Source organism: Phocoena phocoena, chromosome 5 (assembly GCF_963924675.1).
Source record: "Phocoena phocoena chromosome 5, mPhoPho1.1, whole genome shotgun sequence".
Classification (NCBI taxonomy): Eukaryota; Metazoa; Chordata; class Mammalia; order Artiodactyla; family Phocoenidae; genus Phocoena; species Phocoena phocoena.
In genome coordinates, this window is record NC_089223.1 from 87938210 (window position 1) to 87952789 (window position 14580).

The 14580-nt window shown below is 45.1% G+C and overlaps 1 protein-coding gene across 1 annotated transcript in view; it reads left to right on the top strand.

Annotated features, from left to right (window-relative positions):
* Positions 1–14580, top strand: part of CCDC149 (coiled-coil domain containing 149) — a 97120-nt gene that overhangs the window by 48628 nt on the left and 33912 nt on the right. Inside the window, exon 4 of the mRNA XM_065877810.1 lies at positions 1822–1929. Coding sequence (XP_065733882.1) covers positions 1822–1929 — 108 coding nt within the window. The remainder of the gene's footprint in view (positions 1–1821; positions 1930–14580) is intronic.

Consider the following 14580-nt stretch of genomic DNA (forward strand, 5'->3'; position numbering starts at 1 on the left):
AATGTTGTGTTAGTTTCTGCTGTATAACAGAGTGAATCAGCTATACGTATACATATATCCCCATATACCCTCCCTCTTGCATCTCCCTCCCTCCCACCCTCCCTATCCCACCCCTCTAGGTGGTCACAGAGCACCAAGCTGATCTCCCTGTGCTATGCAGCTGCTTCCCACTAGCTATCTATTTTACATTTGGTAGCACATATATGTCAATGCCACTCTCTCACTTTGTCCCAGCTTACTCTTCCCCCTCCCCGTGTCCTCAAGTCCATTCTCTATGTCTATGTCATTATTCCTGTCCTGCCCCTAGGTTCTTCAGAACCCTTTTGTTTTGTTTTAGATTCCACACATATGTGTTAGCATACGTTTTTCTCTTTCAGACTTACTTTACTCTGTATGACAGACTCTAGGTCCATCCACCTCACTACAAATAACTCAATTCTTTTTATGGCTGAGTAATATTCCATTGTATATATGTGCCACATCTTCTTTATCCATTCATCTGTTGATGGACACTTAGGTTGCTTCCATGTCCTGGCTATTGTAAATAGAGCTGCAATGAACATTGTGGTACATGACTCTTTTTGAATTATGGTTTTCTCAGGGTATATGCCCAGTAGTGGGATTGCTGGGTCATATGGTAGTTCTATTTGTAGTTTTTTAAGGAACCTCCATACTGTTCTCCATAGTGGTTGTATCAATTTAGATTCCCACCAGCAGTGCAAGAGGGTTCCCTTTTCTCCACACCCTCTCCAGCATTTATTGTTTTTTTGTTTTTTTTTTTTTACATCTTTACTGGAGTATAATTGCTTTACAATGGTGTGTTAGTTTCTGCTTTATAACAAAGTGAATCAGCTATACATATACATATGTTCCCATATCTCTTCCCTCTTGCGTCTCCCTCCCTCCCACCCTCCCTATCCCACCCCTGCAGGCGGTCACAAAGCACCGAGCTGATCTCCCTGTGCTATGTGGCTGCTTCCCACTAGCTATCTACCTTACGTTTGGTAGTGTATATATGTCCATGCCACTCTCTTGCTTTGTCACAACTTACCCTTCCCCCCCCCCATATCCTCAAGTCCATCCTCTAGTAGTTCTGTGTCTTTATTCCTGTCTTACCCCAGGTTCTTCATGACATTTTTTTTCTTAAATTCCATATATATGTGTTAGCATACGGTATTTGTCTTTCTCTTTCTGACTTACTTCACTCTGTATGACAGACTCTAGGTCTATCCACCTCATTACAAATAGCTCAATTTCATTTCTTTTTATGGCTGAGTAATATTCCATTGTATATATTGCCACATCTTCTTTATCCATTCATCCGATGATGGACACTTAGATTGTTTCCATCTCCGGGCTATTGTAAATAGAGCTGCAATGAACATTTTGGTACATGACTCTTTTTGAATTATGGTTTTCTCAGGGTATATGCCCCAGTAGTGGGATTGTTGGGTCATATGGTAGTTCTATTTGTAGTTTTTTAAGGAACCTCCATACTGTTCTCCATAGTGGCTGTACCAATTCACATTCCCACCAGCAATGCAAGGGTGTTTCCTTTTCTCCACACCCTCTCCAGCATTTATTGTTTGTAGAGTTTTTGATGATGGCCATTCTGACTGGTGTAGTTTTGATTTACGTTTCTCTAATGATTAGTGATGGTGAGCATCCTTTCATGTGTTTGTTGGCCATCTGTATATCTTCTTTTGAGAAATGTCAATTTAGGTCTTCTGCCCATTTTTGGATTGGGTTTTTTGTTTTATTGATATTGAGCTGCATGAGCTGCTTGTCAATTTTGGAGATTAATCCTTTGTCAGTTTGCAGGCTAATCTTGCACAACTATTGAGAGATTCTCAGGACCGAAATAAACGTCTGGGAGAAGAAATTAAAGAACTTCAGCAAAGGCTTGGAGAAGTCCAGGGCGACAATAAGGTACCGTGAATATTTAAAGGCAAAAACCTCTCCTGAGTAATTTTGTGCCAGAGGTTTATGTATGGTGCATCAGAAGAATGTAATGCATTTGCGGAAAAATTTGTTATAGATTTTTACATTTGCAATGAAAATTCATAGTTTAGCGTTTCTTATCTTTATTACCTTCCCCTCGCGTGTGTGCATGCACACGCGTCTGTGTGTGTTTCTGGGTTGCTCTAAAATATTGTCACAACCCATTGTAGAAGTTTCATTATGTTCAGCTTGGTGCTGAATAACATTGTGGTTGAGGGCAAAATAAAACCCAAATGCTATACTTTCTCCTTTCTATACAAATAATGGATTTGTGGCTCATATGATTTGGAATTATTCACATCCAGTTTTGAATTTTAAGTAGTCATCCTACTAATTATGTTCACATAACCAATTTATTTTATTGCTAAATTTGGCAATTTGTATGGAACATTGCTCAAAATCCACTGCCTGGTATTAATCAAACTCCCCTGTTGGCAACGTTAATTATAAAATATGAACTCATAAACTCCAAACTAAATGTGAGCACTGTCTCTCCCAGCTGAAGCTGTGAACAAAAGTACGATTGAGAAAAGGAAGAAAAACTACCGAAGTTTAATTCCATTGCCCCCAAATAATTGCCCATTTTGCCAATAGATTCAATTTCAGCTTCTTGCCAGAGCCAGCTTTCCCAACAGGGATGGCCTTTGGAGTTTCACTCAAGCAAACTACATGGCGGGGAGGAGGTGCTTTCTTGGGCAATGTCTTTTGAACGGTACCAAATTCCCTGACAAATGATGGGGATGTTTGTTGTTCCTGGGAGTCACTGGTTATTGGAAGGCGCCATTTTGAAAGATGCTCATTCTTTAAAAAAAAAAAAAATGTATGGAAGTGTCTGGATTATCTCGAGAACTCTTCCATGACAAAGAGCAGAGAGGATTGTGTGCTTACTGCTGGCTTAAGGGGCTCAATCTAAGGGCGTACTGGTGGGACTTCCCTGGTGGTCCAGCAGTTGAAACTCCACACTTCCACTGCAGGGGACATGGGTTCAATCCCTGGTGGGGAAACTAGGATCCCGCATGCCACGAGGTGTGGTCAGAAAGTAAAAAAAAATAATAATAAGGGCATACTGGGAAGTCTTCTTTACATAACCTCTTGTCCACTAGTCTGCCTTTAAAAAATTTTTTTTAAACCTCTTGGATTTAACATACTATATTTGAAAAATATTTCATGACTATTCTCTGTCATGAAATAGGGAGTGGGCAAGAATGCTAAGAAGGGTGCTAATTAACCCTGGACAAGCTAATCGGGCCTCTCAAAAGGATTTAAGCTCTGTAACCTAGGTATTGGGTCAATAATTAAAGGCCAGGCCTTCTTAGGTGTTATCAAATGATAGCACCAGGGCAAGGTTTTCTAGAGAGTAAAATCAAGTATGTGCAATCATTTCCTTTAAACCCATAAAAATACTGCAGGAATTTCGGAGAAGTTATAAATCCAGAAAGTACTGAAACATTTTGAGATGTGATTTTTGGAGTCATGATTCTTCTTGACTGATTTTTTTTCTTCTTCTTCTTTTCTTTTCGTTTTTATTTTCTGAGGTACCCGCCCCCCCCCCCCACCTCCAACTGTCCTAGACATACCTCTGCCTCATCTTTTGGTCACTTTTAATTGTATCGCCTTGTAGGCCTGAGATATTTTAGGAATTGACATTTGCAACTGATATTTCAAGGAAAGAAAAGGAGGGTATGTGTGCACGCGTGTGTGTGTGAGCGTAACACTAAGCGCAGGTCTGGGGCTGCTTTTGCATTGGCACCATCTGAGCTTCATGATTTGCTTGCATTCTGGGTCTTTATTCCAGTAGCTGGACACATTTATCAAACTTGGTTTTCTCACTCAAGGTTTAGAATTTAGTGACTCATATTCATGGCCTGTGAAGTAATTTTCCTGCCGGCAGATGCAGGCAAGATGTTAAAACGTTCAGTAGACCCTGTATCTCAGTCTCCAGTCCTCTCCTCCTCAAAAAAGACCAACTGCAGTGAGCCCCAGAGACTCTGTTTATTCTCATTTGCATCTAAAGTTATAGGGCTGGTTTATTTTCATCCCCCTGTGAGTCACGGTCATCCTCCCCCCACCTACCCCCAGTCATCAACATTAAGGCCGGATGACTCATTCAGTAATGACACCAGCCATCCTGAGAAACACAGAGGCCTCTCTTGAAGGGTGGCCGTGACTGTGTGGCGGAGAATGGGTTAACCCTTCCTTTGCTCTTTTATTCATCGCGTCACAGCTCCAACCTTTCCATCGCCTTTGGAATCTAGTCCCGCCTCCTTACCATGGTGTGCTTGGCCCTCCATTATCTGGTCCCTCCTGATTTTTCCAGCCACATCTGTTGCCATTAGTCGCCTCACACTTCATTCCTGCAGGACTAATTTCGGCCCCTCAGCTGAGCCATACTGCAGTTGTGCCTCAGGGCCTTTTGCACCTGCTGCCTGCTCTCTGGAACACTCTTCCCCTTACTTCTGTAAACTCCCGCTCACCTTTCAGGTCCTAGGTCAAATGTAGCCTTCTCCGACTCTCAGGGGCAGGTCCTGCACACACCCACAGTGCCCTGCTCTTTTCCCTCTGCTTGTACTTGTTTGGCACCCGTCCCCCAAAGGTAAACTCTTTGCAGGCCAAATTCCTGTATCCCTAGGAATTTGCATCTTAGTTCGCGATGCACGGACATTATTTAATAGATCTTTATTGAAGGAATGGAATAGGATAAATGAATGAATGAGTGAATGAATAAAGGGAATGCAAAAAGGTCCAATAAAGAGGAAGCGGAAAAGAAAAAGGAAGAGCACAAGAAAATAGCCGACTGACTGCCCCTGTGGTTGTCATCACTAACTCTCCTTGTGGGGTAAGGAGTAGTTTAGAAACCTGGAGAAAGGAGTTAGAAAAGCAAACTATTCCATCCAAGAAAAAGCAGAAGAAAGCCAAACCTAAGGTGTGAGACCTTAGGAAGCCCCTGGAAAGGTCAGGGGGTCTGATGCCGAGCCTTAGTGGATGTGGGGTAAGGGTCCTGCTCCTAGGCTGGCGCAAGCCTGTTAAATTCAATAATAGTTAATAATGGATGTTGTGGGATTCCTGACTCCTCCCATTCCAAGCAGAAGGGCTTGTGGCATCACTTTATGAGCAACTATTGAAGTGGAAGTTTTTTATCTCCAAGTTGTCATTTTAACTGATGACCCTTAGCCATATTTTGGGAAGCCCAGATTCTAGATGTTAAGAACATTTAAGAAACAAGGTGATAGGAAATTACTTGCCTTGGCTATTTTAAGGTAGACTAATTTTTCCATTTGTTCAGCTAGAGCCTTGTAACCCTACGTGCCATAAAGCATTTTCAAACAGCCTCTTGAAAGATTTGTTACCACCCTGTCTTACAAGCAGCTTAGCACTCACACAGGGTTGGAGGTGGAGGGTGGGATTCCATGATCAACAAACCTATTATCTCTCTGGGAAGCACCCCAAGAATTTCTTGAGGCTTCTGGACAGACACAAAGGCCCAGTTCAAACCAGAGGAGGGGTGGGAAAGGGGAAGCCTAGTAGACACCCTCCCCTTCCTTGCTAATAATAGCTCTGAAAGGTTAAGTGGGGAAGGGAGAACTCACACCTCCACAAATCACCCTGGGGAAAGCTTTTCATGAGGGTGGATTGCCCAGGGTTCTTTGTGTGGCAGTCTGTGCGGAATAAGGACCAATTACGTGGAAAACCCAGGCAATGCCAGGGCCCCAAGTGTGGAGAGCAACCCACCCAGAGAATTATAGCTCCCCTTCTTGCTCCAGAGGTATGCCTGCTTCCTCTTCTGGGCATTAAGAAAAGAGTGGATTTAGGGAAAGGGGACCAGGGGGAAAAGGAGGCCTCTGAGAACTTAAGGATCAGTAAGAGGCAATCCACAAAACTAGCAGAGCACACTTGAATCACAGATATCCAGAGGTGAGCTGGTGAACCAGCTCTTCTGAAGAGGAAGCCTGGCTGGTAGCACTTTACCAATTTCCGTGGTGTAAATACTGATGCCATGGCATTTAAACATCAGGCTAGCAAAGTGAAGTTACTGAACTGGGAGTTAGAAAGCTTGGGACTCCAGAAAGAGCTAGCTCCAGCCTCCCACTGCCAAGTGGTATGATCTAGAATAGTCCAAGAGGTCCATCTTTAGAAACTGCTAGACCCAGGTTTATATTCTAACTCTGCCAGTTATTATCCGTGTGGCCTTGAGCAAGTCAGTTGTCTCTCTAGACCCCAGTTTCCTCATCTGTAAAATGGGAGTAATGATACCTCACATAGAATTGCTGTCAGGTTTCATCATTATTCATCAATACATAATTGGGGACTCACTGTGTGCTGGTTAATGTTCTAGGAGCTGTGACTACATCAGGAATAAGAAAGACAAGGTGCCTGTTCTCACAGAGCTTACAGTCTAGTTGGGGAGACAGAGAATAAGAAAATAAAATACTTATGTAAGATCATCAGACAGTGGTTAGTGCTGGGAAGAAAAGAAAGCAGGAGATTAATGGTTGGGAGTGTGTGTGTGCATGCAATATTATGTTTATAAAGGGTGTAGCATAGTAAGCATCCAGTAAGCACTCCGTAAAGGGTAAACATTGCTGGTATCTTTAGCTCAACCTGGGCCCAGATTGGCTTAGTGTCCTCTTGTATCAGAGTTCCACCAGGAATCTCAAGGTCTTCCTTTCTGTTGATCAACTGTTTCCAGTGAACCCCGGGGGTATGTGCCTCCCAACAGAGACAGAGATTGGGGGTAAGAAGCCTGGCATCTGGCATCTGGATCCCCAAAACTCAGCCCTCCTTATCACCACCCGACTTTATTATTTATCACCACCCCAAACATGATTGTTTTGGTGTCACGCTCCCAGAAGCTTCCTTGCATTTTGTGTACCCTTGTGGAATAAGCACCTAATAGAACAGGCCGGGAGCAGCATCTCATGTTCCTGCTGGGTTTCCTTGTCTGCTTGCTTTTATTTTTCCTTCATTTTACAGACTATGGCACTTTAAGTGCAGAAGAACAGTAATGCAATGCGAAGTACTCAAAAGCAAGGAACTTCAGGTGGACAGTGTCAGGCAGTCACATTTCCTGGGCCCCTGCTGGCCAATTTAAATGTAACTGTTTGCAGTGGTGCATAAACATGGGGTTTTGCCCTTAATAATGAGCTTTATGTTACACCAGCTGAAGGTCTTTAAGTACCTCTGTTTTATGTGGTGTTGGCCCCATAAAATGATAGACCCCTTCTGTGAACGTACCTCTATTGATGTGGGACTTCTGGAAGGATTCAGCAAGCAAACCAATTAAGTCAAAGCCACCAGCTAATTCAGGCAGACCAATGAGCATGCAGGTGACTAATTGAAGTATACTCTGTTAAAAAAAAAAGTGTTCAGCTTGGATGTTTGTAACAGTCCAGGATGAGGGATCAGAGAGCTCTTTGTAAACATTTCCTCTTTATGCTTCAGAGGAGCACGGAGGTGTCCTAGCTTGTGGGAAACCCACATGAAGAGGGCACTCTAATGAAAAGCTCTCACCTTGGGGCATTATAGAAATTAATTACAAAGAATTAAAGTGAGTGATAAGGGCCCTTCACCTGCTCCAGCCCCATCATATCTTATTCTAACTGGGATCTTGATGGTGAAACACAGGCAACGCTCAGTTCAGCAAGCAGCCAGACTAGTGCACCATTTCCTCATGTTTTATTGTCAGATGAATTAGACAAATGAATTTGGTCTCAGACACCATATTTGAGCTTGTTCTGGCTTATATGAGCACACAGTCCGGGTAGACCAAGCGACCAAAACTGTGGTTTTGGACATTCGTCCCCTAGACCATGCACTATAATTACACTTTGTAGAGAACTGATTCTGAAAGATATCTCTGCCTAAGACTTATTTTATAGTACACCATACCCAAATTGCACTAAGATGAAAACAAATTGAAGCACCTTTAAACTGCTTGGTGCGGGCTTCCCTGGTGGCACAGTGGTTGAGAGTCCGCCTGCCGATGCAGGGGACACGGGTTCGTGCCCCGGTCCGGGAAGATCCCACACGCCGTGGAGTGGCTGGGCCCGTGAGCCATGGCCGCTGAGCCTGTGCATCCGGAGCCTGTGCTCCGCAACAGGAGAGGCCACAACAGTGAGAGGCCCGCGTACCGCAAAAAAAACAAAAAACAAAAAACAAAAAAAACTGCTCGGTGCAACTCTGTACACTTGATCTTAGCCAAAAGGCCGAGAAGCGATTGGTGCAACTCTCTAAAGATTGTCGCTCTGGGAGCAATGTGTTCTGAACTATCTGAAGGTGATTCAGGGGCTTCCTAGCTGTGTAACCTTGGGCCAGGTGCTTGACTTCTCTGTGTCTTCGGTTCTCATCTGTACAATGGAGATAACTTGCCTATGGAGGGTAGTTCAGTTCAATTCATTTCAATACATCTTTACTGAAGACTCAACTCTATGGTCTGGGAATAGGGTAGTAAACAAAAACCAATGAGTTCCTGCCTTCATGGAGCTTCTATTCTAGTGGGGACAGATGGGCAGTAAGCAAATGAACAAATTAATATATGACATTACACAGATCCTGAGAGGCACAGGCTTTCAATTTGAACATCTCCGATGTGGTTATTGGTATCATGTAGTGATGATTGGTATTGTTCAGTCTTTTTGGTCAGCATAGTGGTGGGTCTTAGAGTTGATAGAGTCTTATATTTGATGAAATACGGTATAATATGTCAGAAGGTGCTAAGTGCTCAACAAGTCACTGCAGGCTGGGGGGCTGTACAGTGCAGCCTGGCTGCCGGGCATAGGGGAGGGGGCCAACTGCTTACACTGGGTGGTCGGAAGGCATTTCTGTTGACACACCCTTTGCTCAGAGGCCTGAAGGAAGTGAGGTGGGAGGTGGTCAGATAACCGGGGCATGAGGTGCAGAGACTCTGAGTGAGCGAGCTTGGGTGACACAGGCACGACATAGGGGGCCAGCGTGCCTCCTGTGAGGATTAAATACAGGAAGTTATACAGAGCACTTAATGCAGAACACCCTCCACGGGGGGAGCGCCAGGCAGTGAGTGCTATCGTCGGTGTGGAGAGAGGCCGCAGAGCATCCACTCCAGAACCCTCGCCTGCCTGGGGTCAGCTCCCGGCCCTGCCATTTCTAAGGTCTGTGACGTGGGCAACTTACTCCAGCTCTCTGTGTCTCTGCTTCTCTTCTGACAACGGGGATTGTAACAGAGTGTCTGTTGGACTTACTGGGGCAACGTGCGTAAGCACCTAGGACAGGGCTTGTGTTAAGGGTGAGGGGACACTGCAGCCTCCTGATCTGAGCATGGGCCCTAGGCAAGGAGCCCTGGTTTCAGAACCCTGCAGCAGCCCCTATGAGCTTCTCCCCTATGAGGAGGACGGGGCAGTGTCTGCCTCCCGGGGTTGGGAAGCAGCACATGAGAGACTTCCTGTATTTAAGATGTATCTAAGGACTCCCTGCGGTTAGCCAGACACTGCTATGGGTGCCGGCTATTTCAGTGCGTATGAACAGCCAGGTTCCTGCAGTGGAGCTGACAGGGGGAGGGACAAGCAGATGAACCAGGTGATTTCTAGCAGTATGATGAAGGCAGTGGGGCCCTTGAAGGTGAACGGCTTCAGGGACAGTGTCCAGGGAAGACCTCTCAGAGGAGGTGACATTTGATCTGTGACCTGAAAGAGACAAAAGAAGTGGGTTCTGGATAGACCTGTGGGCAGGCTGCTCAAGGGCAGAGCAAGTGCAAAGGCCCAGAGGCAGGCAGGAGCAGGTTGTGCTTGAGGCACTGAAGGAGAGCCAGTGTGGCCAGCAAACAAGGGAGGTGGTTGGAGGTTGGGTTGGGAGGTGGGCAGGGGCAGCTCATGCATCAGCAGCTCTCATAAGGGCTTTGCAATTTATTCCAAAGTTATTCCATTGCAGTGAAAAGCCACTGGAGGTATCGTGTGTAAGGAAAGCATATAGCATGTTGTTTGGCCCAAGTTGGGTGCTCGTTAACTGGGAATATTGACACACGTTAATGAGCGTGTGCGTGATAATCTCCAGAGCCTGGGAGGAAGAATATGAAAACTGCTGGGTTTCTTTTTTAAGTGACAAATTCTTTTGTTTAAAGCTAGAACTAGATTTGCCATATAGGTTTAGGAATTTGAACTTTGGTATACACAAGAGAGTTGCCTACTTGGAGCCTTTTAAAGCTCTCCTGTCTAATTTTATCAAGGGTATTTCAAAAGGCCAGGGGGCAGTTGGAGAGGATGTGGAGAAAACCAACAGGAAAAGTAAAGAAAAGATAGGCAGGACCTTGTCTGTTAAGTCGCCCAGCACAACACTGGCAGATGAATGTTTGATAAATGGCTTTTGGTGTTGACCTCTCCCTAGGCGTGCTATTTGCAGCAGTACACAAGGACCGGGGGTGAGGAAGGGCTAACATCCATTCCTATTAATTCTTGCATCTCATCTTCCTAGTAACTCTGACAGATAGAGAGTCACTGTATAAGAATTATAACCATACCAGCTATAACTGGGGATTGTACTTTTAAAGCTCTTCAGAGAGTGATTATTGCATTGTATCTTCACATTGCAAGGATGGAAACCCCGAGAGCTGGAGTTGTGCAGTGCACAGGCTGGGCAGCCGTACATAGCTGTTCTGTCTACAAGATAGCTTTTATTCTTACTGTAGACTGAATGTGCCCCCACCCCAAATTCATATGTTGAAACCTGATCCAAAATGTGATGGTATTAGGAGGTGGGGGCTTTGGGAAGTGATTAGGTCATGACAGCAGAGCTCTCATGAATGGGATTAGTGCCCTCATAAAAGAGACCCCAGTGAGCAATTTTTCCCCCCCCTGCCATGTGAGGACACAGTGAGAAGATAGCTGACTATGAACCGGGAAGTGGGCCCTCACTGGACCACGAACCTACCAGTGTCTTAATCTTGGGCATCCTAGACTCCAACTGTGAGAAGTAAATGTTTGTTGTTTATAAGCTACTCAGTCTATGGTATTCTGTTATAGCAACCTAAACAAACTAAGACAGGAGTTGGTACTAAGACGTGGGGTGCTGCTATAACAAATACCTAAAATGTGGAAGCAGCTTTGGAACTGGGTAGTGGGTAGAGGCTGGAAGAGTTTTGAGGTTCCTGCTTGAAAAATCCTGTTGTCCTTCACAGCATTGCTGTGAATGGACCATTAAGGGCAATTCTGGTGAGGACTCAGAAAAAAAAAAAAAAAGAGAGAGCTGTGGAGAAATACTTAAGTCATCCTGAACAGAATGTTGGTAGAAATATGGACAGTAAAGGCCATTCTGATGAGGCCTCAGATGGAAATGAGGAACACGTTATTGGATGCTGGGGAAAAGGCCATCCTTGTTATAAAGTGGCAACAATCTGGCTGAACTGTGATTGAGTTCTATTGTTTTATGGAAGGTAGAACTTGTGAGCAATGAAACTGGATATTTAGCTGAGGAAATTTCTAAACAATGTGTTGAAGGAGCAGGCTGGTTTCTCCTGACTGCTTATAAAATGTGAGACGAGACAGATGATTTGAAGATGGAATTATTCAGCAAAAAGGAACCAGAATTTAAAGATTTGGAAAATTCTCAGCCTGTCCATATTGCAAAAAATGAGAACGCTAAGGGTGTTGGCCAAACAACCATTTGGTAAAGAGATGAGTATGGATTAGAGGCCGGGCGCTATTTTTCAGGGCAAGAGAAGAATGACCCGGAAGCTAATTTAGAGCCCAGCAAGGCTGCCACTCCCGCCACAGGCCTAGAGTACATGGCTCTGGGGGACAGATTGCCTTCACCTGGGTTAGAATGGAGGGGGCCTCCCGGAGCCCCAGGGCTGAGACCGCAGCCCAGTAGAGCTGCAGGGCACCAGAGCAGAGCCACTGCAGGGCTGTCCTGCCAAGCCTTGGCGGTGATGTTGCCAGTGGGCCTGGAAGGCAGAGCATCGAGCCAGAGGATTAGTCCTAAGCCTTAACATTTAACGTTGTTTGATCTGTTAGGTTTTGGACTTACTTGAGACCTGTCACCCCTTCCTTCTTTCCTGTTTCTGCCTATTTGGAATGGGAATGTCGCTCCTGTGTGTGTGTCCCACCTTTGTATTTTGGAAGCACAGAACTTGCTAGGTTTCACAATTTCACAGGTGGAGAGGAGTTTGCCCCAGGATGCATCTCACCTCGAGTCTCACCCATACCTGATTTAGATGATATTTAGATGAGGTTTTGGACTTTAGACTTAAGAGTTGATGCTGGAACCAGTTAATTCTTTGGGGGTTATTGGGATAGAGTAAATGTATTTCACATGTAAGAAGAACATGAATTTGGGGGCAATCAAGGGTGGAATGCTATGGACTGTGTCACCTCCCAAAAATTCATATGTTGAAACCTCCTCCCCAGTGTGATGGTATTTGGAGGTGGGAGCCTTTGGGAGATGATTAGATCATGAAGGTGGAGCTCTCATGAATGGGATTAGTGCCCTTATAAAAGGGACCCTAGAGAGCTCTCTCACCCCTTCCTCCATGTGGGGACACAGAAAAAAGACAGCCATCTATGAACTAGGAAGCAGGCTCTCACCAGACACCCAACCTGCTAGCACCTTGATCTTAGACTTCCCAGCGTCTAGAACTATGAGAAATAAATGTTTGTTGTTTATAAGCTATGCAGTCGATGGTAGTCTGTTATAGCAGCCTGAATAGACTAAGGCAATCTCCACTTTCGAAAACACTAAAGTCACTTGGGGCTCAGTGAGGCTAGATGACAGCCAAAGACATGTGACTAGGACCCGCAGATACAGGATCTGAACACAGATTACACCTGGAGAATAATAGCTGCTCCTGCTGCCAGCTGTCTTCCTCCCACTGTCTGTTGGAGAAAATGGATTCAGGCAAATGGAAACAAGAGGAGGGAGAGACTGTTGAGGGCTATGAGGGATGAAGCCCAAGAAGAGATCAAGGAAGAAGCGAGTCATTCCGACTGGGGGGCCTTGGCGGGACCACAGTGTGAGCAGGGCTTTGGCAGAGGAGTTGGACTCCATCGGCAGGGTGGGGGGAGAGCGCCCAAGAGCCTTTTGTCACATCGTTTTGCAGCCCTGTCCCTCAGCCACATCCCAGCTGCAGCTGCACCTCATCCATAAGCGGACGATTCACACCCATAATTCATTCATAAATGTTTATTTCCATCTAAATCAGCAAATGGATGCATCTCCTGGTGGCCGTGTGCGTGCCTCTCAGGGCACTGATCCACTTCAAGCATTGGCACAGGGAGGCTAGCCGTGCAGTTTTGATGGCCCCATTGTAGGAAATCAAGCACTCCAAGCAGTTGCTTCATAGAGCTTCCAAGGTGGGAAATCAGCCTCACTGCCTGCAGTCTACAGATAAGGTTGGCTCAGCAGCTCGGCTTCCTCCAGCTTAGAAGAAAGATCGACTTCCCCAGTGGGCATATGTGTGGGGAAACTCACGTGGAGGAGGACACCAATGATCACAGCGATAATCGTAATAGCAGCTGACATCGATCAAGCACTTTGTATGTTCCAGGGGCTGTGCTAAGTATGGTAGAGAAATCTCATCTTCTCTTACTTGGGACTAGGTTCTAAAGTCAGCGGGTAAGAGGCAAAACCTTGTGTCTAGCAGAAATTCACCTTGATGGTCTCTTAAATTGTCCATGAAGTTCAGGGCAGGTGGCCATGTGTCTCCTGAATAGGAGTCTTATGTATAAATATGAACAATATGATTTTGTCTAAATGTATTATCAGTCCCTCTCCCACCTTGCTCTCAGTCTGGGACATTGAAAGCAGGGGTGGGTAGAGCCACCAATTTAAAACATTTTTATTTCTCTCCCATCCCCTCTTCTCCATCTCTCTCTTCCTCCACTTGTTTCTCCCTGTCATCTTTTTGCCAAACACATACATTTGAATTCTCCTAAATTAAATGCTCATTTAATACAACGTCACTCTCTTACTTTGTGTTTAATGTTGGGTAGGGGAAATTGCCCCCTCTACTCCTCTTGATTTCTCTGTTTGTTGGTGTGTTTTTTTTGGAGTCCCACACGACATGCAGGATCTTAGTTCCCCAACCAGGGATTGAACCCTGAAGTGGAAGAGCAGAGTCCTAACCACTGGACCAATAGGGAATCCCCTGCTTCTTGACTTCTTGTGGCTGGACATGAGACAGATGAACAGGAGAAAAAGAAACACATTTTAATTCATGCTGGTCCCATAGACATGGGACCTAAGAAGTGCCCAAAGCAGATAACTTTTATACTTTTTAGACAAAGAAATAATAAATTTGGGAGGAGTTGACAGGACAAAGAAACTTAGGTTCGGGGTGCCCAATTAGTGAAGAATCTAAACCGAGTTTGGGCTTGAGGTAGTAAATTAAAGCAGTAACAGGGTTTGTTTATACTGGTTTCTCACCCAAATCCCCATCTCTGGCGATAAGGGCATCCTTCTACCTCCAGATGCAGGAGGGCACCCTTCACATGAGAGATTTTTTTTTTTTCCTGCTTTCGGGGTGACAGAAAGGAGGGTCAGAGTGTCCCTCGTGTGTTGGGCATTTCTTAAGTAACTTTAATTCAAAATAATAAATATGCCATTGAGGCACATTTGGGG